The sequence below is a fragment of the Carcharhinus amblyrhynchos genome, chromosome 20 (assembly GCF_965287045.1).
Source record: "Carcharhinus amblyrhynchos chromosome 20, sCarAmb.v2.hapA, whole genome shotgun sequence".
NCBI lineage: Eukaryota > Metazoa > Chordata > Chondrichthyes > Carcharhiniformes > Carcharhinidae > Carcharhinus > Carcharhinus amblyrhynchos.
In genome coordinates this window covers 32,106,359-32,130,598 of record NC_137343.1, presented here as the reverse complement: position 1 = coordinate 32,130,598, position 24,240 = coordinate 32,106,359, and the positions used below count along the sequence as shown (strand labels likewise).

The following is a 24,240-nucleotide window of genomic DNA, read 5'->3' as shown; positions in this document are numbered from 1 at the left end:
AGAATTGTTTTGAGGTCCCCCACTTTGCCTCTTGAAGCTACACTTCCTGACAGAAGTTGGGTTGTTGAGGCCTCATCTACATGACACAAGTCAGCTGCCCATCCAAAATGGAAGAAAGGTAGCAGCTGACTGGGGGCCACAGGGTGGTAGCAGCAGAATGCTTGGCAGAGGATGTCTGAGGCAAGAGAAGCAGAGACTTTCCTTGAGATGCAGGCTTGCACTTGATTTTTCCTGTCTACAAATGTCATGGCTTGGAAGTGGTGGAAAGCAAAGGCTCCCATCTGGGCCCTCATTAAAATGCCATGCAGGTCATCTTGACACAAGACATCAATGGCATAAATTTGTCTCCATTTGCCTGAGGAATAGGCACTTGCCCTGCCCATATGTCTAATTCCAAATCAAATTCAGTAAATTGTGCTTTGAGGCAACAGGACATGCATGTCAACTGTTGATTACATTTGTGGAAATGAACTAAGTGAAGTTTCTAAAGTATAGGAAATGTCCTTTGCCAAAGGATTTTCACTACTGGATTCATTCTGGGGCAGCCTTTCCACAAGTAGCACAACTTAATCTATTGAGCGCAAGTTCTTTTTTCTCTCTCAACAACAGTTATGGTCTGACACATTTCCCTTGCAATGCAAGGGTTTTAGTGACTTCAAACAGTGCTAATGAGCTCAGTTTGTTTACACAATGATAGCGTGGTCACCATTCCAGATGCCCTGCAATTTTAATTGAAGTGTATTCTCTCTTGTAATGGGGGGGTAAAAGTGTGGGAATAAGTTGGGCTGAGGTTAGGCACACTTACTGTATTTCAAAAAAGTTGCATGCAGAGTACTTGGTCACTGAAGTTGGGATGGAGATTTTTCAAAGCCACTTGGGTGATGCACCACATCAGACTGTTCTGCATTGAATCCTGTACCTAAAGCTGTTAAATGGCAAGGGACTGTTAATTAAAGTAATTGACTGACTCATTTTCTGATCTTGAATTGATGAAAAATAAAATAAGTTGCAATAGGAATTATGGTTACTTTCTTGATGGACTTGTCAGGTCAATAAACACTAATTTTTCTTGTTTGGACCTGAACTTTTGTCTATTTCCAGCCTGCTGTCCAAGTGATGGTTTTGGTCATTAAGGAATTGGATGTGCACATCTCAATCACTTCACCCCACCCCAGCATCTTTGCCTTCAGCTGCTGAGACCCTTGAACTCCTTTTTTACTTTTATTGTTTTCCTCCAACATTTCTTATGTTATCTTCCATAATATCCATGTGAGACTTGGTGTTGTGCTTTGGGGTGATGATGTGTACATAGGTGCTGGATGATCACTTTCACAGACATCAAACTGAACATCCAGCATTTCAATTTCAGCCAGGATCAGGAAATTGTTACTATATTAATCTTTCTGTATATACAGCAGTATTAACTGTCAGCTTTTTAGTCTCGTGATGTGCCTTAACTGAAGCATTGTTTTGTTGGCAGATGGCTTGCTGCGTGTTAATGGTCAGTTTCCTGTCTGGGCTCTTATTCTGCTGATTGCGTTAATTATAGCAATGCTGATTTTCTTCACAACAAAGAATGAGGAACCACCAAAGTATCACTGCGTAAGCTATCACGTTCTGCTTTAGAACTTTTGAATGTGGTTTTACATTGTGGGTCAACTTCACCCCTTCACTGCAAATCAATTTCTGATGTAAACACCAAATATGAACATGAATGTAAACCATCTGACTTCCAAAGAAACACCTACAATTTCTCCCCTATGCATTTAACTGATAGCTGGTATAATCTGGGTTCTGCTGCTTGAATCCAGGTGGCAGAATTCTCAGCACAAGTTAAGACCAATATTTGTTTGTTGTTTTTTGGATTGACCTACAGTAGATGTGAGGTTTCAGGTTTGATAGTGTCAGAAGTATCATAGGGATTCTATAGTGCAGAAAGAGGCCACTTGGCCCATAACATCTGCACCAACCACAATCCCACCCAGGCCTCATCACCACACTTGCCTTGATCATCCCCTGATGTTTGGCTATGCTAAATTCACCCTAATCAACCTAACCTATGGAGGAAACCTACACAGACAAGAGAATAATGTGCAAGTTGCACAGTCAGCCCTGAGGCAGCAGTGCTAATCACTGATACCTATAGCACAATACAATGCTAAAAGGATGGGAAAGATGTAATGGAGGAAAAGAACCACTCTTTTGGACACTTGGGCAAATTTTACATTCCAAGTGGCACTGTGGAAGAGTCTTTTTTAAAAATGATCATATGGTGAAATAGAAACTGGCATAGCCACTTGATCAAGACTTTGGGATGAATGTAGAGATTGGTGCAACAGATTTGGGTGGCAGGGTGTATCAATGTCCAAGTCCAAATAAGCTAAAAGCATATGGAATACGAGACTTCAAATAGCCACAAATACAAATTTCAGGAAGTTGTGCTTGCTCCAGGCTTCTGACTGGAGCAGTTGATTCTGGGCAGAGGGTTTTTGAGTTCTGGACAAAAGCATTGTTTCATTGTCTGGCTTACTGTTAACTGCTTCATCCTGAGCTTGGCACAATTTGCTTGCTTATTGCCTTCAACATTTAGGCAGAGCAAATATTCAGAGGATGACAAGTCTAACTCTGCCAGAATGGGTATCAGCCTATGCTGTTGACATTGAGGAACACCAGCCCCCATCTGGAGTGGATACAGAAGTTTACTGACCTGGTTCTAGGAATGAGATTCTATCCTTGGACAGAAATTGGGAGATATTCCCATTCAGCAGAAAAGGCCAAGAGGAAAATTGGCAGGAAGGATTGAGTAAATGAACTGTTTCCTGAAGAGTCAATAACAAGGAATAACATTGACAAGTCAATAACATTGACATAAACCTGAATTTATTGAAGATGTGGAATGTACTGTCCTGTCAGTGGAAATATTCAATGGTAGCTCAAAGGGAGTTGGAGGAAACATTCAAAAATAGTGAGACTGAAATGGCTAGCAGAGACTTGCTGGGCAGGTGCTGTTGTGATGTCCATATCTAGTTATGGACAATTAACAAGGAAGCCCTGACATGCCCACACAATAGAGCCTGACTTTGAACATAAGAACATAAGAAATAGGAGCAGGAGTAGGCCATCTAGCCCTTCAAGCCTGCCCTGCCATTCAATAAGATCATGGCTGATCTGTCATGGCTCAGTTCCACATTCCCACCCTCTCCCCATTTTTAAAGTGATAAGACCTCTTGCAACAAGTGCAGCCTTGTTTGAATCCAATCTGAGGTTTGTATTTAACATTTCTCCACCCTGCATGTATGATCAGCAGTCTTATTTCAATGGTGGCTAGATTTTTTCCTTTGCCAACTGTCATTACACCCTTGCATCCATGGCTAAATTTAGCTAGTAGTCTCAATGCTAGGTTAAAGTCCAACAGGTTTATTTGGTAACAAATGCCTCTAGCTTTGAGTGCTGCTCCTTCATCAGGTGAGTGGAGTGTTCTGATAACAGCATATAAAGGCACACTTCACAGAATACTGATTTTAGAATGCAAGTCTTGAAGGTGCAGACAATGTGGCAATAGCATGAAGCATAGGTTAGAGATGTGTATTGTCTCCAGACAGGACAGATGTTGCAAGTCATGAGGGTTACAGATAGTGTGACATGAATCAAAGATCCATGTTGAGGCCATCCTCATGTGCAGAACTTGGCTATCAGTCTCTGCTCAGTGACTCTGCACTGTCATGAAGGCCACCTTGGAGAAGACTTGCCTGAAGATCTGAGGCCAAATGCCTGTGTTTGCCAACAGGAAGAGAACAGTCTCACCTGTTTGTCAAATGGTGTTCATTCATTGTCATAGTGTCTGCTTGGTTTCTCCATGACAATGAATGAACACACTTGACAACCAGGCAAGACTGTTCTCTTCCTGCTGGTGAACACAGGCATTTGGCCACAGATCTTCAGGAGTGTCCTCCAAGGTGGCCTTCACAACACAGAATTGCTGAGCAGAGACTGATAGCCAAGTTCTGCACACGAGGACAGCCTCAACCAGGATCTTGGATTTGTCACTATTTGTAACCATGACTTGCCTGGGCTTGCAATATCTCACTTTGTCTCCTGTCTGGAGACATAGACATGTTTTTAACTTGTGCTTAATGCACCTCCACTCATTGTCGGCACTTGTAAGACTTTAGCTATAATGACTCGCATTCTAAATTGGTATTCTGTAAACTTGTGTGCCTTTATATGCACCATTTGTATCAGAACTCCCCATTCTCCTGACGAAGGAACAGCACCCTGCAAGTTGGTGGCATTTGTTAATAAATAAACCTGTTGGACTTTAACCTGGTTACCCCAGTCCAATGCAGGCATCTCCACAAACTTTTAGCTAAGCATGATGTACAGCCTGTTTTTTCTGTTCTTAGTTCTGAGCACTTTCATACAAGATTACTACATTACTGTTTCCTCCATCTGTATTAAGCTCTTCATGGCCTCACTTTTTTTAGTCTTCACCTTTTTTTGACTTTTTCCTTACACTTTTGTGTAGTGCATACATAATCACTGAATTTTAACTATCAGCTTTGGATTCAGTTCTGTGGTTCAAAAAATCTGGATTCTGTCTAAAAATTCAGTTTGGCTTAGTCTGCTTGATGTCAGATTTGAGCTTTTGGCATTTTAAGTAGCTGGTAACATTTTCTTGTGGTCAAATCCTTCAAGGTGAAGCCTTCCATTGTTTGCTGGAGCAGACAAGTGAAGGAGCAGAGAGAGCTAAGATTTTACCTGTTTAAAAACCTGTTTAAAATAAGTTTAAAGCATTTTGTTCTTTGTAGAACTGTTTAAAGCATTTATTTATTGTATTTACTGCTTTAAGAATTCTGAGGGAGTGGTTAGCAGGCAGTTGTGGGCCATCAGCTTTAAATCAGCGCCAGGTTTAAAAGGAGGCCTGGTGTAGACAGTGGGCAGCGTCTGAGCGGGCAGTGGAGTGAGTGGGAAGCAGAGTGAGCTACTAGGGCTTAATATCAAAAAGGGCTGGAAGGAAAAAAGGCCAGGTGAGTTCATTTGAAAAACAAAAAAAACACATTTTTTCAAAACTACTACAGTGAATAATGGAGGGGCATGTGATGTGTGGTTTCTGTATGATGTGGGAACTGGTGGACCCTAGGGTTCATCCCAGTGACCATGTCTGCAGTAAGTGCAGGTTGCTAGAGGAGCTCCAGCTCAGGGTAAATGAGCTGGCCTCTGAGCTACAGACACTGAGGCTCATCAGGGGGAGAGAGGGTGACATTGTCAATGGGGTGCAAGTGACATCCACCCCCCCCCCCCCCCCCCCAGACTGGCTAACTCTAAGGGTCAGGGACAAGAGGGGGCTGCTGGGAGGAGGAAGGGGGGTGAGGAGCGGAGGCCTCAGCCTCTTAATCTGCATAACAGGTTTGAGGTTCTTGCTTCCAGGCTGGATGAGAACGAGGCAGGTGAGGTTGGTGAGCAAACTGCACACGGTACAGTGCTGCAGCAGGACATAGGCAAAGAGAAAGGGAAAAGGAACGTAGTAGTGATTGGGGATAGTGGGGTGAAGGGTATTGACACTGTCCTTTGTCACAATGACAGTGCACAGAAGGGTGTGTTGTCTGCCTGGTGCTCGGGTCCGGGATGTCGCAGCTGGGCTGCAGAGGAACCTGGAGTGGGAGGGTGAGAATCCAGTCGTTGTGGTACATGTGGGTGCCAACGACGTAGGCAAAATGCAAACTGAGGATCTGGGGAGGGAGTATGAAAAGCTGGGAATGGAATTAAAAAGTAGAACCGACAAGGTGGTTATCTCGGCGCTACTGCCTGAACCGTGCGCAGATGGGCGTAGGGTTGACAGGATTAAGGAAGTGAATGGGTGGCTCAGGGATTGGTGTGGGAGGAATGGGTTTGAATTTATGGGGCATTGGCAACAGTATTGGGGTAGGTGGGACCTGTTCGGGCAGGATGGGGTTGGTCTGAACCGTGCTGGGACCAGAGTGCTGGCGAATCGAGTAAAGAGGACTGTAGACAGGGCTTTAAACTAATTGGGGGGGGGGGGGGGGGGAGAGAGGGTGTGAGGGTAGGTGACCTTACGAGGTCTAAAGTTCAGGAGAGTGTACATGTAAGGGAAGAGGCCGAGGATGTCCCAATAATAGAGGGAGTAGGGGGCGTGAGTATAGTTGGTGGCGTTGCGGCAGATAGGGTCCAGGTGAAGGCTGGGATGAAAGCACTTTATCTGAATGCACGAAGCATTCGGAATAAAGTGGATGAGCTGGTGGCGCAGATCGACACAAATGGATACGATCTGGTGGCCATTACAGATGTGGCTGCAGGGTGACAGGGACTGGGAACTGAATGTACAGGGCTATCAAATGTTTAGGAAGGATAGGCAGGAGGGAAAAGGGGGGGGGGGGGGCATAGCTCTGCTGATTAAGGATAGCATCATGGTGGTAGCAAGGGATGATATTGGAGCCAAGGAGCAGAGGGTGGAATCGTTGTGGGTGGAGATTAGGAACAGCAAAGGGAGGAAGACGCTGGTGGGTGTCATCTATAGGCCCCCGAATAATGATCTGGAGATGGGGCGGGCTGTTAACGCACAAATAAGAGCAGCGTGCAGGAATGGGACGGCCGTAGTTGTGGGGGATTTCAATCTGCATATTGATTGGTCGACCCATGTTGGACGTGGGGGGCTCGAGGAAGAGTTCTTGGAATGCTGCCGGGATAGTTTCCTCGAACAGTGTGTTGGAGCCGACGAGGGAGCGAGCTATCTTGGATCTGGTGCTATGTAATGAAGTGGGTAGAATTAGGGACCTTGTGGTGAAGGATCCTCTTGGGGAGAGTGATCATTGTATGGTGGAGTTTCTGGTGCAGATGGAGGAGGAGAAAGTGGGTTCCCGGACACGCGTCCTTTGTTTGAATAGAGGGGAGTATGGTAGGATGAGAAGAATTGGCGAATGTGGACTGGGAGAGCACATTGGAGGGAGGGTCTGTTGAGGAGCAGTGGAGGATCTTTAAGGAGATCTTTCTTGGTGCTCAACAGAAATGTATTCCAATGGTCAAAAAGGATAGTAGGAGAGGTAATAAGCCATGGATAACGAAGGAGGTGAAGGAAAGTGTTAAACTAAAAGCGGAGGAATTTAGAGTAGCTAAGAGTAGTGGGCGAGATGAGGATTGGGAGAGGTTTAAATGTCAACAAAGATTGACAAAGAAGTTGATAAAGAAGGGTAGGAGAAACTATGAAGCTGGGCTAGCACTTAATATAAAAAAGGATAGCAAGAGATTTAAAAAAAAAAGGAAGAGGCTGGCTAGGGTGAATGTTGGTCCTTTAGAGGATGAGAAAGGGGACCTAGTGGTAGGGGATGGGGATATGGCTAAGGTATTGAATAACTTTTTTTGTCTTCACAGAGGAGGACGTGAATAATTTGCCGGGTGTTAGCGATGGAAAGGTGGTAGGACTGGAGGGTCTTAATGACATTACTGTTACTAGAAAGGCGGTGCTCGACAGACTGGAGGGGCTGATTGTGGACTAGTCCCCAGGACCAGATGGAATGCATCCGAGGGTTCTGAAAGAAATGGTGGAGGTGATAGTGGATGCCTTGGTGGTTATTTTCCAAACGTTGCTGGATTCCGGGGAAGTGCCGGATGATTGGAAAACGGCTAATGTTACGCCGTTGTTTAAGAAGGGTGCCAGGCAAAAGGCGGGGAATTATAGGCCAGTTAGTTTAACGTCTGTGGTGGGTAAAATGTTAGAATCTGTCATTAAGGAGGAAATTGCGAGGCATCTTGAAGGGAGTTGCTTGATAGAGCAGACGCAGCACGGTTTCATTAAAGGGAAGTCGTGTCTGACAAATTTACTGGAGTTCTATGAGGATGTGTCTAGGGCGGTGGATAGAGGAGAGCCGGTGGATGTGGTCTTTCTAGATTTTCAGAAGGCGTTTGACAAAGTGCCTCACAAGAGGTTATTGCAGAAGGTCGAGGGACATGGAGTTGGGGGTAGGGTGTTAGCGTGGATAGAGGATTGGTTGTCAAATAGGAGGCAGAGAGTGGGGGTCAACGGGTGCTATTCGGATTGGTGGATGGTGACTAGTGGAGTGCCCCAGGGGTCGGTGCTGGGGCCTCAGCTTTTTACCATTTATATAGATGATCTGGAGGAGGGAACCGAGTGTAGAGTGTCGAAATTTGCTGATGACACCAAGATTGGGGGAACGGCAAATTTGTGCGGAGGGTGTGGAGAGTCTGCAGAAGGATCTAGATAGGCTGGGCGAATGGGCCAGGAAATGGCAAATGGAATTTAATGTTGGCAAGTGTGAGGTGGTCCACTTTGGTAGGAAAAATGGTAGGAAGGACTATTACTTACAGGGCGAAAAACTGCAGCAGGCGACGGTGCGGAGGGACCTCGGGGTCCTTGTGCATGAGTCACAAAAACCCAGCTTGCAGGTGCAGCAGGTGGTCAGGAAGGCAAATGGGATGCTGGCCTTCATAGCGAAGGGGATTGAATATAAAAGTAGGGAGGTCTTGCTGCAGCTGTATAGGGCATTGGTGAGGCCGCAACTGGAGTACTGTGTGCATTTTTGGGTGCTGCACCTGCGCAAAGATATTTTGGCCTTGGCGGGAGTGCAGAGGAGGTTTACTAGGCTGATACCGGAGTTGAGGGGGTTGAGCTATGAGGAGAGGCTGAATAAACTGGGCTTGTACTCGTTAGAGTTTAGAAGAATGAGAGGAGATCTCATTGAGACGTATAAGATGAATGGGATGGATAGGATAGAGGTGGAAAGACTCTTCCCGCTCAAAAAAGACAATAGGACTAGGGGGCACAGCCTCAAGATAAAAGGGGGGCGGTTTAGAACGGAGTTGAGGAGGAACTTCTTCACTCAAAGGGTGGTGAATCTCTGGAATTCTCTGCCCGTTGAAGTGGTGGAGGCTGCCTCGCTAAATATTTTTAAGACGCGGGTTGATGGGTTTTTGATAGAGGGGATTAAGGGTTATGGGGAGAGGGTGGGAAAGTGGAACTGAGCAGCGACAAATCAGCCATGATCTTATTGAATGGCAGGGCAGGCTCGAAGGGCTGGATGACCTACTCCTGCTCCTATTTCTTATGTTCTTAATATAACTGCTTGAGCAATTATTTGAGAATCAATTTAAACTCTAAATATACTTCCTTTGGACAAGCAGCCTAACTGTATGCAGGGGGGAGGGGAATTTCTGGCTGCACTCACTCCCAAGTCTTAATTCCTGCCCAAGCTCAATGGCCCTCTTAAATAGTTGGCTGAATTTTCTGATGCCAATGACAGACAAGAATCTCACCCTGCCCTACATGATTACACAATCCTCAAGGTAAAAGCTAATGCACCTTCCAAATTGCTTGCTGTATCTGCACTTCCCTTGAGGAGAAATTTCTTCAGCCATAGTAAATCAGGAACTCTGCTGCAGAAGGTTGTGGAGGCCAGGTTGTTGTGTCTTAAGACTTAGATGGGCCCTTGATAAGGGATCGGGATTATGGGATGAGAGAAAAATAGCAGCTGTGATTGAGTCTGCTCCACCATTCAGAGGGCCAAGTGGCCTAATTCTTCTGTCTTATGAATTCTGCTTTAATTTGTCCTTATTTAATTCACTTAGATTTTGTATTTTTCATAGTTATGAAACATTTGACATGGTATGTATTAATGCAATTTGCTTTTTTTTTTCAGGTATTTTCTCTTATTGGGTTTCTCTTCAGTACCATTCTGATTAACACTGTAGCCACTGAAATTGTAAACCTTTTGCGTACATTTGGAATAATTTTTAACCTGAGTAATACTGTTCTGGGATTGACATTATTAGCCTGGGGAAACAGCATTGGAGGTACAGTATATTGGAGAAAAGTCATTGTGATCAGTTTGTAATCGGATGCTTGAAGTGTTGAGCATGGAATAGTTTGCTAGTGTTGACTTATTAATGAATAGTTGGTTTTAAGCAGACCAGAAGTTGCCAGTGCTGACACTGGACTAAAGGCTTCATTCAGCATTGTAAATTTGTGTGATAGCTTTCCTAATGTACTAGAATGCTAATTTTACTAAATATAACTACACAGGGCAGACTGGACTTGGTGATTTAGACTTGACATTCTAATCTTTGAGGCTGGCTGGCTAACTGCAGCTTAAATTTAATATACTTTATGACCAACAAAAAATGAAATGTTCTTCCCCCACCCTGCCACCAGCACCTAATTTGCACAAAAATGAATTGAGCTGCCTAGTCTTGATAGGAATTGGAGAATAAATATTGGCCATAATACAAGTGCAGATAATCCTTCAGCCCTAACTTTGCTCCAGTGGTCACCCTCATCCAAGCATGTTGTTTGCACTGTTCAGTGCAATACAAAGGGAATGCTGTACTGTCTTTCTGAAGAATGTGTCCACTACCTGCTGGTGTGCAGCCTAAACACTTGGTCACCTGGTCGTTTCTCATGCAAAACTGTGCATATTGGCTAGATTTTATAATTTGAAGGACTCTGAAGCACTTAAGTCCCTTTTTTTTCTCAATTCCCTGCCATATAAGTAATGTTTGATTCCAGTCTGTCAAAAGTGGCAACATGGGTATTGACTCCCTATTTTTTCTCAATGTTTCCTCTCCCTGCTTCATTTTTAAGAGGCAGTGTTCCAATTTGCTGTAAAAATGGGCAGTTTGATTGCATTTTTCACTTCTAACCCAAACTTTGGAGTAACTCTTTAGGGTGCACCATGCATGTGTTAGATACAGAAATCCAAATACATACTTGGCCAGTTATTGAATGTTGCAATGAGGGGGAAAATAACTGACATTTTGAACTTTCAGATTTGTTCTCTGACATCACATTAGCACGACAGGGGTACCCACGTATGGCTATTGCAGCATGCTTTGGTGGCATAATATTTAGTATCCTTTGCTTGTTTCCTGTCTATTTGTGTTCAAATATAAATTCTATAAAAGTTGTATGCTTCCTTAATTCTCAAATAGATATGCTGTTTGGCATTGGCCTAAGCTCCTTGATTGAGATGTCCTATCATCATAATAATGTCCTTCAGGTATGTGCCAATTCTGCTTTTTTACTTGATCATTTTGATCATGCTATGCACTTGAATTCAATGTCTTAGTTTTTAAACACATTGGTGTCTGCCATAGAGTGGGGTTTAATCCCATATTAAACCCCTTAAGAGATGTGGACATCTCTTTATGTCCACATGAGTGCATGTATTTACTCTAGGAGGCCTGATTACAGAAGGTGGCATTTCCTCTAATGCTGAGAGGGGAAAAGATTCTGAATCATTCCATCCTCAACTTGCCCAATCAGTTGGCAGGAGTTAGAATTTACAGCATGGGAGCAGGCCCTTTGGCCCAACTTGTCCATGCTGCCTTTTTTAAAGACCTAGGCTAGTCCCAGTTGCCCACATTTGGCCCATATCCCTTGATAGTGATCTTACTCATGTAACATAAGAATCAATTAAGTCCTTAAGTGATTGGAATAGAAGCAGAACTGCTAGAGAGGAGTTGAGATGGTTTTTGGAAGGAGGTTGAGATTTGTTTCAGCAGGATGAAAAATGGGGTATTCTAGATGGGCTAAAGTAAAGGCAAGCAGGACACTAATCAAAAGTTGCACGAATTTGAGCAGAGGAAAGACTTGGGGTTCACTTGCTCATTGCAGAACGCACACTGTAGAACTTTAAGATGGAAGTAGATGTTATTCCAGTTGAATGCTCTGTTCGATAATTAATTCAGAAGTAATGAGTGGGGTGAGGTTAGTGTCAATAACCATAATATGAAGGCCAAAAAAATCAAGTTACTGAAGCTGGACTCTTGGAAGCATGTAGTAGAGCTGTACATGTGAAGTTGAGATTGTAGCTTGTAATGAGAATGGGATAATTGGCAATCTCATTGAGCAATTGATAACATTTTATCAAGATGGAGAATGACAAGGGTCCTGAATTGTGGTGGGAGGCACAAAGTGACAGTGACCCTTTGGTAAAGCCACTTAAAGGGATGACAGGGATAGGAACATTGAGCAAAATTGTTTGTTCACCCAAGAGAAATTGCTGGAAAACCTCAGCAGGTCTGGCAGCATCTAAGAAGGGTCATCTGGACTTGATGTTGGTTCTCTCGCCTTGCTGCCAGACCTGAGTTATTGCAATTTCTCAGCTTTCACTACTTTGCTCTATGTACAACTTTTTTCCTGACAAGTGTAAAGGTAAAATGCTTTGCTTTGGCCACTTTTTTACATGGCTTAGAAGGGAAATTAGATCCAATAGGGAGGCAAATAATTTGGTCCAGGAAAAACAACAATCAGCAATGAAGATCCAAGGGAATGATGAGGGATAAAATAGTATGTGAGCATAAGCTTGTAGTTTCTATGGATGAAGATAAATGTAGGTCACCTGCTAACAGGAGGAATTTGTGGGACAAAAGGGTAATTTAGCATGGTTTGGGGGGGGGGGGGAGAAGGGAATCGTGCTTGACAAATCTAATGTATGTAATCAGTGAGTGGATGTGGTTTACCTTTTTAAAGCTTTCAGGAACATGGGATTGGGGATAGTGTATTGAGATGGATAAACATATATACTGATTTTACAGGGAACTAAATAGCAATTTGCAGATGACAAAGCTGAGTGGGAGGGTGAGCTATGAAGAGGCTTTGGAGATCCTTCAGTGATTTTGGAGTGGCTAGGCAAATGATTAGCAGTATAATTTGGATAAATGATATCCACTTTGATAGCAAAAAGGGCAGATTACTATCTATCCTTAAATTTTGAGGGGAATGTGCAACAAGATATGGATGTCCCCATATACTAGTCATGAAGATAAGCATGTTGGTGCAGCAGGCAGTTAAAAAGGGCAAAATGGTATGTTGGCTTTAGTGAGAAGATTCTAGCACTGATGCAGGAATATCTTGATGCAATTATATATGGTGGGGGAGGGGGGTAGAGTAGGCTCATCTCCTCTTATTTTCTGTTTCTGTGCCATGTTTAATTGTGATCATTCAAATTGCCCTTGTGTAGCTGCTTGGCTGGAAAAATGCTTTCATGTGCCATTTCAGAAATAGATGACTAATCTTCATGTGAAGTAGTTGCATCTGCTTGTAGTGTTTGGAAAAATATTCTGTATTTACCTTGGTAACCCTCTTTTATGGTCTGTTGCATGTGAATGACTCATCTAAACCTGGGTTCATGAGTTGAAGACTCAATTTTTAATCAAAATGCAAAATACTAAGACTGTTATAATGTACTTTAATCAAATTTACTAGCTTTTTATTTTACACCCAGGTAAACCGTGATGGCCTCCTGGATTGGATTCTAGTTGGATCACTTGGCTTGAGTCTAGTCATGTCATTTATTTTTATTCCAATTCAGAAGTTTAAGCTCAGAAAATCATATGGTATTTTTCTGGTGTCTTATTATATATTGTTTGTTATCATAGCACTATTAACTGAAGCTGGTGTCATACATATTTAAAATATGGGCTGAAGTATACACCACTTCTCATTTTGTGTATGTGGATTCTTTAGATAAGTTTCTTGTGTCTGAGAAACAGTAGGAATTGTCCTGTACACAAGCACAATGGTCTTTAAAATGTCTTGGTTATTCAGCTGAAGTAAAATTTATGGTGAGATGACTCATCTTCCCAGTCTTAAAATGAGCTTGTCAATGCCCAATTTTCTTAAACACTAATGACTGGGAAACTGGAATATACAAAACAACATTCCTTTTTTTGTAAGGACTTCCCCTCTATCATGTGCAATACTTCATTTATTCTAGTTTCTTAACTTTTGATGAGCACATTGCACTAATTGGATATAATGAAGGGAAATTGCACTTGTTGGATATAATGAAGGAAATACTGTAATTTGACCTCATTTTTACAGATTATAGGGATCATTTGCACATTTTGCATTCTGATTGTACTGCAACTTTTATTTGTGGAATAAATTTTAATTTTTACAGTTCTTTTGCACATTTACTTTGATCCTGCAAGAAAGATCTCAGAACAAACATCTTGACATGTGATTTTTCACTTAGTTTACACCCATTCCATGGCAGAGCACTATTCATTTCAGCTTGCAGATCTTGTTCTCACTTGCTTTTGTATTAAGTCCTAATTCTGAAATTGTAGTCCATGACAAGCTGAGTGGCAGTGGTCAGCACTGCTGCCTGAGCATCAGGGACCTAAGCTCAATCCCCATCTTTTGGTCCATCAGGTCTGTGCTGATTCTTTCAGAGCATCCAACCCAGGTCCACCCCTATCAATTTCCCCTAACCTACATATGAGGACAAGGGGCAATTTAGCATGGCTAGTCTCCCTCACCTGCACATCTTTGGACTGTGGGAGGAAACCACAGAACATACAAACTCCAGTCACCCGAAATGGGAACTGAACCCTGGTTCTGAGGCAGCAGTGCTGCTCACTATGCAGAGTCTGCATGTTCTCATATTGGCATAGCTTCCTCCATCTGAAACACATCAGTTAGGTGCACAAGGCATGCTAAATTCTCCCCTGTGTACCCAAACAGGTGCCAGTGTGGCAACTGGAGGATTTTTCATTAACTTTCATTTGTGCTGTTAAAGTAAGTCTACTTCTGACTCTAAACTGTAGCCATGCAGCCAAAACCCCATTTGATCTCAATCAACTGATGGGTATTAAGATACCTATTTTTAATTTTAAACATAGGGTTGTGCTGTGCTTGTTCAGTGACTTGATTGCAACCTTTTCTCATTCAAAAGAAAATACTGGCCCTGCAGCAATACTGATCTCTGTAGTGGGACTTAAACCCACAACTTTCTAATTTTGAGACCTCAATGTAGAAGTTTTCTTTTGATCTGAAATAGACACTGACTAGATTTTTGCAGGCTGTAACATGGAATTGACACCTGCCCATTTGAAACTTGCTCCAAGAATTTTGGACTGGAATTCTCTGGCTGTTTGACAGTAGTGGATTCTCTGTTCCTGTTGGCAGCACACTCCTGCTATGGCTTTCCTGGCCATGTGGGGTAGCTACAATGGGGAAATCCCATTCACAGCAGAAAATCCAGCAAATGACTTGACTTGTCAAACCCATTGAGAGCCAGGGAATTCTAGCCTCAGCCTGATCATAATGCATCTCCTAACACATTTCCCATTAGGAGGGCTTTGGCATTGACTGGTACTCCTGTCGTCTGGATCCTGTAGTAATGGAATATTATAGGATTGTAATGATTTGAAACTATGCAGTTTAGGAGCATGAAGTTTGATCTTGGAGATCAGAAATAATTCACTTTCCATTTTTTTTTTGAGATTTACTAGATGGATGCACTCCATATGGAGATGAGGATTCAGTTCTACTTTCATTGGGGTGGAGAATCCTTCTGGATTCTATATGGGATGTGTGTTACTAGCAAGAACAATATTAATTGACCAATCTAATAGTGAGATGTCAGTCTTCAAAAGTGATTCTGAATCTGTAGTTCAAGGCAAATTTGGATTTTTGTTTGTTGGCCCACAATTGGGTTTTGAGTTCCCCTGACAAGGGGCAACTTTTTTAGCATAAATCCATCTAAGTGGATTTGGACTGGGGGGAAGGAAACCCACATAGACACTAGAATGGCAGACATTGCAGTGACCCAGGCCTGGAATCAAACCCAGGTCACTGGCATAGACAGCAGTGCTAACCACTACCACCTTTTTCTTCTGGTCCATCAAAAGTTAGTCAGTCAAAGACCACTATCCAGCTGACACTAATTTTTGGACTGCAGGACAACATACAGGTTGGGTGGGGGGAAAAATGAAACTGATGTAAGACTTATATTCTCTTTTTTTGAGGGGAGTGAATAGTAATGGATTTTCTGCATTCATCTTTGCTGTCATGTTCTCAACCACTGCTACCTATCCCTAAACTCTGGGTAGTGGTTTTTGAGGCAAGATGCATCTATTGGTCACATGTTAGTCATGCTTTGCCATCCATGTAACTCAAGACAATACCATTTAGTAAGAACTGAAATGATGCAAAAATTTAACTTAGGAGTAATAGCACACAACTTCAGGACACTCAAATATTTAATCAATACTTTGAAGCCAATTTTGAGCATAGCATCCAAAAGATTAAACCTAAATTGGCTAAAACTATCTTATTTGAAAGAAATATTGGCTAATGCAATGCCAGAGCTTTCTCTTGTTCAGTGACTTGATTGCAACCTTGTCTCTTTCAAAAGAAAATACTGGCACTGCAGCAATACTCTACAGTGGGACTTAAACCCACAACTTTCTAATGAGACCTCAATGTAGAAAGTTTCTTTTGACCTGAACCAACATTTGGAATGAAAAACAGTATAGCGTAAACAGCTCAACAAAAATAATGCCACTTCAAATTACAAGTTTTTCAGTTACCTTTTTAATATAAGCACTAACTTCACACCACCATGTCCCACATGCATCACTGACAAGCAAATTTAGGGTGCATGTGCTTTTGCACTAGCCTAGAGCCTGACTTGCAGCCCAATTACTACTCAACCTGGGTAAGCTTGCAGAGACAGTTCTGTACAAAGTGGCCAATGTCTGCATAATACATAGATGACTATTCTTAAATCCCTGAATGAGAAGTGGAGGGTAGCTTAATACTTGAGTATACCCAATATTACTAAGTAAAGCTCAGTATGAACAAGGGCAATGTTTTAAAAACCACAATGGGGAAGAATAACAGTCTGATTTTTTTTTAAAAAAACTGAGCTTGATAGGAACCTATAGGCCAGAGCTTTGCTATCCCACCTGTCATGGTAATTGTTGACTGGCTGGGATTTCAGGACAAGCAAGTCTTATTTTAAAAAAAAAAAATCTTAACCATACTGTTAAGTGGAGCCACAAGGTTCACTAGTCAAATTAAAAATTTAACACCAAGCAAAGGCCATAATATCTATAGTTTGTACTTTGCCCATGTTGAATGTAACTGTCAAGTTACTCTAACTCCAATTTCCTTTAGCTATTTAACCTGCATCCTTAATGTTCAAAGCAGAAGAATAAATCACCTGGTTCAAGTATCCTTACAAATATTTGTATAAGCATAGGCTTTTTCTCTTGCATTGACTTCTGGGTTTTCTCCAGTTTCCTCCCACACCCCAAAAATGTGCTCTTAGGCTGATTGGTGTAACAAATTATCCCTAAATTAGTCTTCCCCAGTAGGTGTAGACAAAGGTCATAGGTAGAGGAGGACACTCAATGTTAAAATGGCAGCATAGCCTCATTGGGCCAAAGGGCCTGTTTCCTGTGCTGTGTTGTTCTTTGATGGCTGAAGGCTGTCACTTCAACACTGGCATTGCTAGCATCTTCAGTCTATCCACTTTGGGTTAGAAGGCTCCTGGTACTTAGTCCTTTAACTTGGACTGTTGCCTATAAGAACACTTTTGGCTATCCTACAAGTTCAAGTCACTATTTAGACTCAGTTATCAAGGGTTTTAAAATCCTTGTTTCAAGTTTAGCCAAATGCTGATGTTTAGTTACAAACAGCTTGCTCTAATCCAAATTACTTGAAAGCAATATTCCATGCAATAAATTTGTTCAGTTTATCTCCAAGGTAGCTTGGTTACATCAGTTCCTGGAACTCTTGTATAACAAAATCCTGAAAAACCTTGTGATGATCCCTTGGAAAAACATGGGCCATCCAACATAGTCTGAAGTACTTCAAACTAAGATATTTACTCCCTTTTTATTGAAAACCACTATTTTCCTTTGACATATTTTAAACTTTTATTTTCTGTCAGAGGTTATTACTTACAGAAATTTTCAAAATAAACATTGGGAAGTTTTCATTGGATTAAGATTCTTCCAGTCTAGGTTGTAAGGAACAAATTTACATTTGTAACACTTTCTAACACTACCTTCCCACTGGCATTGCATTTCAGAGGTGGTCTTGGAGCTGTTCAAGGTGCCATCTCCCTGGTCTGACTGCCTGTGTCCATTGGTGTTTTAATGCAGCTGTTAATACTAATGTACAGCTACAGCCACTTTGAGCATATCACACATCAGAAGGTCAACTTATGAGAATCATGTTTTAAGATAGACTCAGCTCATCAAAAGTGCCATTCTCCCATTTATTTACTCAGTCAGCACCTGGAACTTATTTTGTAAAAGCACCAGTGAAATTTTTGAATATTTTCAATACAACACTAACTTTGATATAGCACCTTTTAATGAAAGGACATCCCAAGGCATTTCACAAGAGCTTTATGAAGCAAAATTTGACACAGCCACAGATATGATACATGAGGAAATTAACAAAGCAGGACTTTAGTATTTAAAAGCAGAGGTAGTGATGGGGAGGTGTAGGGAGGGAAGGAGTTCCAGCGATTAAGCAGCTGGTGATAATGGCACAGCAATTAAAATCATGGATGCTGAAGTCATGATTAGTGCAGATATTTTGATCAGCTTTGGGGCTGGAAGAAATTAGACACAGGCATGAGGCAGACCACACAGGAATTTGAGTACAGGAATGAAAATTTTAAAATTGAAACATTACTTAACAGAGACAATGAAGGTTAGCAAACATTGAGAATGGGTGAACAGGACTTGGTATGAATTAGGACACAACTGTAAAGTTTTGGATAAGTTTGTAGAAGGTAGAATGTGGAAGGCTATCCAGAAGTGCATCAGAGGGGTCAGTTTTACAGGTAGAGGATTTGTTGAAGGTTTCAACATTAAATGAATTGAGACATGCCCAGTTGGGCAATGTTTTGGAAATATGTGCTCTTTGATATATGGCTGAAAACCCATTTGGAAGTCATATTGCACAATAGTTGTGAATGGTTTGGCATTCTGCACTAACTTAGCATGGATGTTTTAAGAGGCTAGTGAAGAACTCCAACATTACTCCATAGTCTGATATTGCTACCATAATAGGAGCAATCTCTGCCTACACTGCTGCAGTGTTAATTGGAAAATGATACCCAGAATGAAAAATGAAACAAAGCAAACTCAGTTGTTGCACATGGGTTTTTTTTTTAAAACAATACTTAGTTCTTGATTGGAGTGACACCAGAGAAAATGCAGAAATAGAGCCAGGTTGTGCAGAGCTAAACAGAGATAATTTAGAAAAAAATTTCAAATCACATTTGCCCTCTATCACTACAACTAAAAACAATTACCCCTTTATAAATGTTAAAATAGTTTGAATACAGAATATTCATGGTCCACTAACCAGGTATTAAATCTATATAGTCATGGATGAATTGATTTGTAATCTACCTGGGATAGCTATATAGGCAACAGAAGCTACACTTTATAAAAATAAACTATGTTACAAAATGCTTTTACATGCAGATAATTATTACATTCAATCTCTCTGCTTTTACCTAATCTAATAGATAATCTAAACAGATAATGATCTATAGTTAAATAATTGGTAAAATGGATGAATTACTTAAAGCCAGATTAAATTTTGACTGCAGCTACTGAAACATTCAAAATTCTTTTCCCATTACTCTTGCACAAAGTGTAATTACTTTAAGTAATATTACAAGTTGTGTTTTACTACTCAACATACATTTATCTTAAATTTTACGTGAAAAATGAAGTAAATTACTGCTCAGTGATCCAGATAAAATAGCTAATTCTGGACAATATCACACAGTGCTAAGGTTAAACACAATATGCTTAAACCAAGTTTTAAAACATTAACATTTTCAGAATGTATTCAAATACAGTAACACTTGGTACAGTCATTTTGATTTTAAAATTGCCTGAGTAGTGGCAGTGGTTTAATAAAATTATAAATTCAAATGAAGCAATCAACTCCCTCTTCTGAAAAGAGAATCACTTCATATACAATTAAATTATACCACTAAAGCCAAAAGGACTGCTTAATATAAGTTTACACAGCAATGAAGCAATGTTAAACATCAAAATATTTTGTCCAAGAAAGATATGGCAAAATATTTTAGTTTAGTGCAAGGTTAACCCTCCACATCACAAAATGCAAATAAATGATGGGCATTATGTTCATGGCATAGGAATGATAGTCTTTTGAATGAAAATTTAAGTTTTTTTAAAAAAAAGTTCCAGATAAGAGAATATGATTGTCAAAACTGAATATTTGACCAAATTAATAACTGAAGGGTTGAATTAAGACTTTCCTTGATATATATGAAATCCAATCACCTTCAAATGAGAGTGAGATGAGATACAATTTTAATATTAACAAAAAAACTTTAAACATTAATGTTCACACCTGAGCTACGTATATTTTTGGAAAACAAGAACCCTCTAACAAGTTTTTTAAATATGTAGGAGTGTATTTGGATAGATGATAATACATCTGTTACATACAGCTGTTACATAGTATTTAAAAATAAAAAATTTAATTCAGATTTAAGTTACATTTTGTTAATTATCTTCCATTAGAAAGCTCTCATCTAAATGGATTAAGTTAATAAATTGACTACTAGCCTTAAAACCCAAACCAAAATTCCAGAGATGAAATAAGTGTGCTAAGTTCAACATAAATGCTGCTGATTTGTGTAGCATTAAAATTAACATATGAAGTTTCACACAGCTTGTATCCTGGTGAATAAAAATGATTCAGAGTAAGTGGTAACATGTATTCAATTTCCAACTTTATAGTTTAGTATCTGTATAGTACATTGACTATTTTGTTGAATCTTATCACAGTTAGTTGTTTATTCTTAATTGGATTCCCTATAATTTTGTAACAACTAAACCTTCAATTTTGTAGCCGACATACCTACTGCAGCAGAACTGGCATGGCATGATCATGATGCCAAAACTACATCAAATCACGTCCTATTAGTTCAATACAAAGTAGTTCTTGAATCCAAGATCACAAGCAGGGAGTGAGAAAGTACATTGTGCTTTGTCTGTGGAGTGTCTGCAAAATCATGAACAGTTGATAACCCAAGGATAAAATTCTGCACATAAATATTTATAATCTACAAATCAAGCAAAACTCCAGAATACTGTTACATTTCCACACTGACATTGTTGGACTCCACCCTGCTGCTGCCCAAAGGTAACATGTTCTCCCTTACCTGCCTTCAAGTTGGCCTGTGTAGTATGTTATCATGCTTTATAATTTTGGTTTCATGAAAACAAAGGTGCAAGAAGGTTTGCATTATTTATGGACAATGCCTTGGGCTGGATTTTCTTGCTTCTGTCAGTGCTGGAACAGAGATGGGTGACTTCCTGGGATCCCAGAATTCTTGCTCATATTCCCATTGTCGACAACTTTGGGATAAGGGTGTGGGTAGCAAGTCTGCAGATGTTATTTCCACCCTTGCTGGTTTCATTATGAGGATGGACATTTCAGACCCACTGCACACAGTACTGATGGAGTCTGGCCAGTTTCTGAAGATGATGTGGTTTGTAGCAGCTTCTGAAGCATCATGAGCTGTGGGGGGAGTGGGTTTCATCATCTAGTGTTAGGAGCCAAAGTTCAAATGTCACATCTGAATGTAATGCTGTACAATAGAGATTAAAATATATTTTAAAATAGTGACCAATAAATTGACCAGCATTGGGAAAGTGGAAAAGCTTTCAGATGCATGACAGCATATAATGCATAAAGTGCTATTCTGCACTGAACATTCAGATTTGACTATGTCAATGGCCTGCCATGATTTACTATTTTCATTGATTGACAGCTCAGATATATTTTCCCCTACTTTCAAACTTAAGCAGATGGTTATGCTCTCTGAAGTCACTGAGGTTTACAGCATGGAAACAGGCCCTTTGGCCCAATTTATCCATGCTGCCATTAAAGTAGTAATCATTTAATCATTAAAGTAGTCCCAATTGCCCACATTTGGTCCATATCCCTCTATACCAATCTTACCCATGTAACTGTCCTAATGCTTTTTAAAAGACAATTGTACTCACGTCTACCACTACCGCTGGCAGCTCGTTCCAGACTTTCACCCTCTGAAAAAAAAATGTCTCTCTGGGCCCTTCTATATCTCTCCCCTCTCACCTTAAACTCCCCTACCTTTGGGAAAAGGTGTTGGCTATCTACCTTATCTATGCCCCTCATTATTTCAGAGACCTCTACATAATCACCCCTAAGCCTCATACACACTCCAGGGACAAAGTCCCAGTCTACCCAGCCTCTGAGTGCAACTCAGACATTTGCTTCTCTGCTTCAAAAGGTTGAACCTAGTGCTCTTACATAGAATATAAAAATAAAATCCCTACAGTGCAGTAGGCTATCAGCCCCTCGACTCTGCACCAACCACAATCCTACCCAGGCCCTACCCCACATATTTACCCTACTCCTCCCCTAATAATAGGGTCAATTTAGCATGGCCAATCAACCTAACCCATGCATCTTTGGACTGTGGGCGCACCCGGAAGAAACCCAGGCTGTTCAATGACATCAAACATTCTAAGATGTTCAGTTCTGGAAGTATTGTTTATACGGCTGTGCAGTGTCATTCCATTATGAATGCTTGGTTAAGCTCCAAATACTAATAGATTCAGCTTAACAGGGGCTGTTAAAAATTTTATGAGCATTAAAAGACTTCCCAATATTATTATAGGACTCAAGAATTCTGTACATTATGAATACTGGTGAGTGAATATGGAGGAAGCATATGTAGTGATTGGGCACAGGGATTAAGTGAGTAAACATGGGAGTTTTGGAGGGAGCATAGATGGGGAGGGGGAATTGAGGGAGGTGAGAGTTATGAGGCCTTACACTTATCTACCAAAAAGAGGATTGATGTCCAAGAAAATGCCTTCTAACCTGCCTGCCACAGCATCTGCTTCTGCCTTGGGCCTGCTTTTTGGAGGCAAAGCACATGACAACACCCAGTCTACCTCACAACTGAAATAGTGTGGGCACTGCTGGATATGAGGTGAAATCTCAACACTGGACAATGACCTGACTCACAATTCACACTTTGAAGATGGAAATCCAGACCTTGTGCCATTGCACTCAAATGCTAGGTAAACAAAGTAAATTTGCCGGTTTAGCTCTCACTTCACTTTGATAATTGGAAATGGTACACTGTTCCAGCAGAGCTGTTTCCTTCAGTTTTACCTACATTCAACAAAATAAATGATGATTCACACAGAAAGCATTATTCCTCGTCTTAGCAAAAGGGTGGTTGACATGTCCATGTCTAAGACAAAACTCTTGTAAATAAGAACAAATATTAAATTTTATACTGTCTGAAACAACACAGAATTAAGCAAATAACACTGCTGGTCCAATCAAAGAAATACCCTAAGTTGAAGATGCATGTGTGTACACGTTAAGGCGGCATAGGCTTTATAATGCCTACGGTAGTCAAACAACAAATTTAGTATCAATAAGCTTCCGAAAAAAACAGGAATTGAATTTTTAATCTACTTCAAGTGTAGTGGCAACTGTATCTGAAAGACTACATTTTTATACTAATGTCAGGGCAATGTTCCATTAATACTTTCACCTGTCACCCTGCATTTAACACTATGGCTTTCAAAAAAAAAAGTGAGCTTGGAAATTAGATTTTGTCAAGAGACGGTGATTCTTCGAAGAACATTACATCATGTGGGCAGACTCAGGCAATGAGGACTGACTCACTACAAATAAACAAAGTGTTGGCTGGATAGATATACCAAAATTTTGAGAGTAGCTATTCAGAAAGCATTTGTTAAGGCTAGGTAACAAATGAAGAGACAGAATAAAGCTAAAAATGAAAGAAACCTAAAATATCTCTTCCATATTTCACAGACACATTAAAAAGAGATACAATTTTACCTATAACCTACCACAGGTAAAAGTGATCAGATAAAATATCTCAACAATATGGCCACTATCCTTCACAATTCTAGCCCTTGCCAGGATTCTGCCAACACAGTAGCTCTTATAACTGGCAAAACATCCCCAAGTGCATGTGTGCAAATCACAAAATATAAAATAACACTGAATAATTATTGCATAGTGGATATGTAGGTTATAGTTCTAAGTTACAGTCTGAGATCGCTGTCGTAATTCCGCAGAAGGCTGGTGAGTACTTGAGTTCAAAATACATTCCAGTGGTTGGTCCTGCTGAATTTGGTTTACCCGTGCATGCTCTTCATACCATTCCTGTTGGAAAGGAGGCATTTTTTATTGTTGTATGCTGTGAGAGACATGAGCTGACAAAAAATATATATCAACATCTCACTGAAGTGGTTTCTATAATTATTTTATAATATATTTAAATGTATAGCACGGGCAATAATTCATATGTCCTTTAACATATTGTAGGCTTCACAAGAACAAACTGACCTCCAGATCACACTCCATAAGCAATC

General features: G+C 40.8%; 2 protein-coding genes across 5 annotated transcripts in view; one reads left to right on the top strand and one right to left on the bottom strand.

The window, feature by feature from the left end:
* slc8b1 (solute carrier family 8 member B1) overlaps positions 1-13,930 on the top strand; it is a 30,382-nt gene extending 16,452 nt beyond the window's left edge. For both annotated transcript variants that reach the window (XM_080208390.1, XM_080208391.1), the window contains exons 12-16: positions 1,481-1,602; positions 9,669-9,822; positions 10,795-10,875; positions 10,957-11,024; positions 13,254-13,930. In XM_080208390.1, coding sequence (XP_080064516.1) covers positions 1,481-1,602; positions 9,669-9,822; positions 10,795-10,875; positions 10,957-11,024; positions 13,254-13,442 — 614 coding nt within the window. In that variant the 3' untranslated portion in view covers positions 13,443-13,930. The remainder of the gene's footprint in view (positions 1-1,480; positions 1,603-9,668; positions 9,823-10,794; positions 10,876-10,956; positions 11,025-13,253) is intronic.
* Positions 13,931-17,801: 3,871 nt separating this feature from the next.
* The window catches only part of tpcn1 (two pore segment channel 1), a 78,683-nt gene continuing 72,244 nt past the window's right edge, over positions 17,802-24,240 (bottom strand). For all 3 annotated transcript variants that reach the window (XM_080208387.1, XM_080208388.1, XM_080208389.1), the window contains one exon: positions 17,802-24,031. In XM_080208387.1, the coding sequence (XP_080064513.1) occupies positions 23,906-24,031 (126 nt within the window). In that variant the 3' untranslated portion in view covers positions 17,802-23,905. The remainder of the gene's footprint in view (positions 24,032-24,240) is intronic.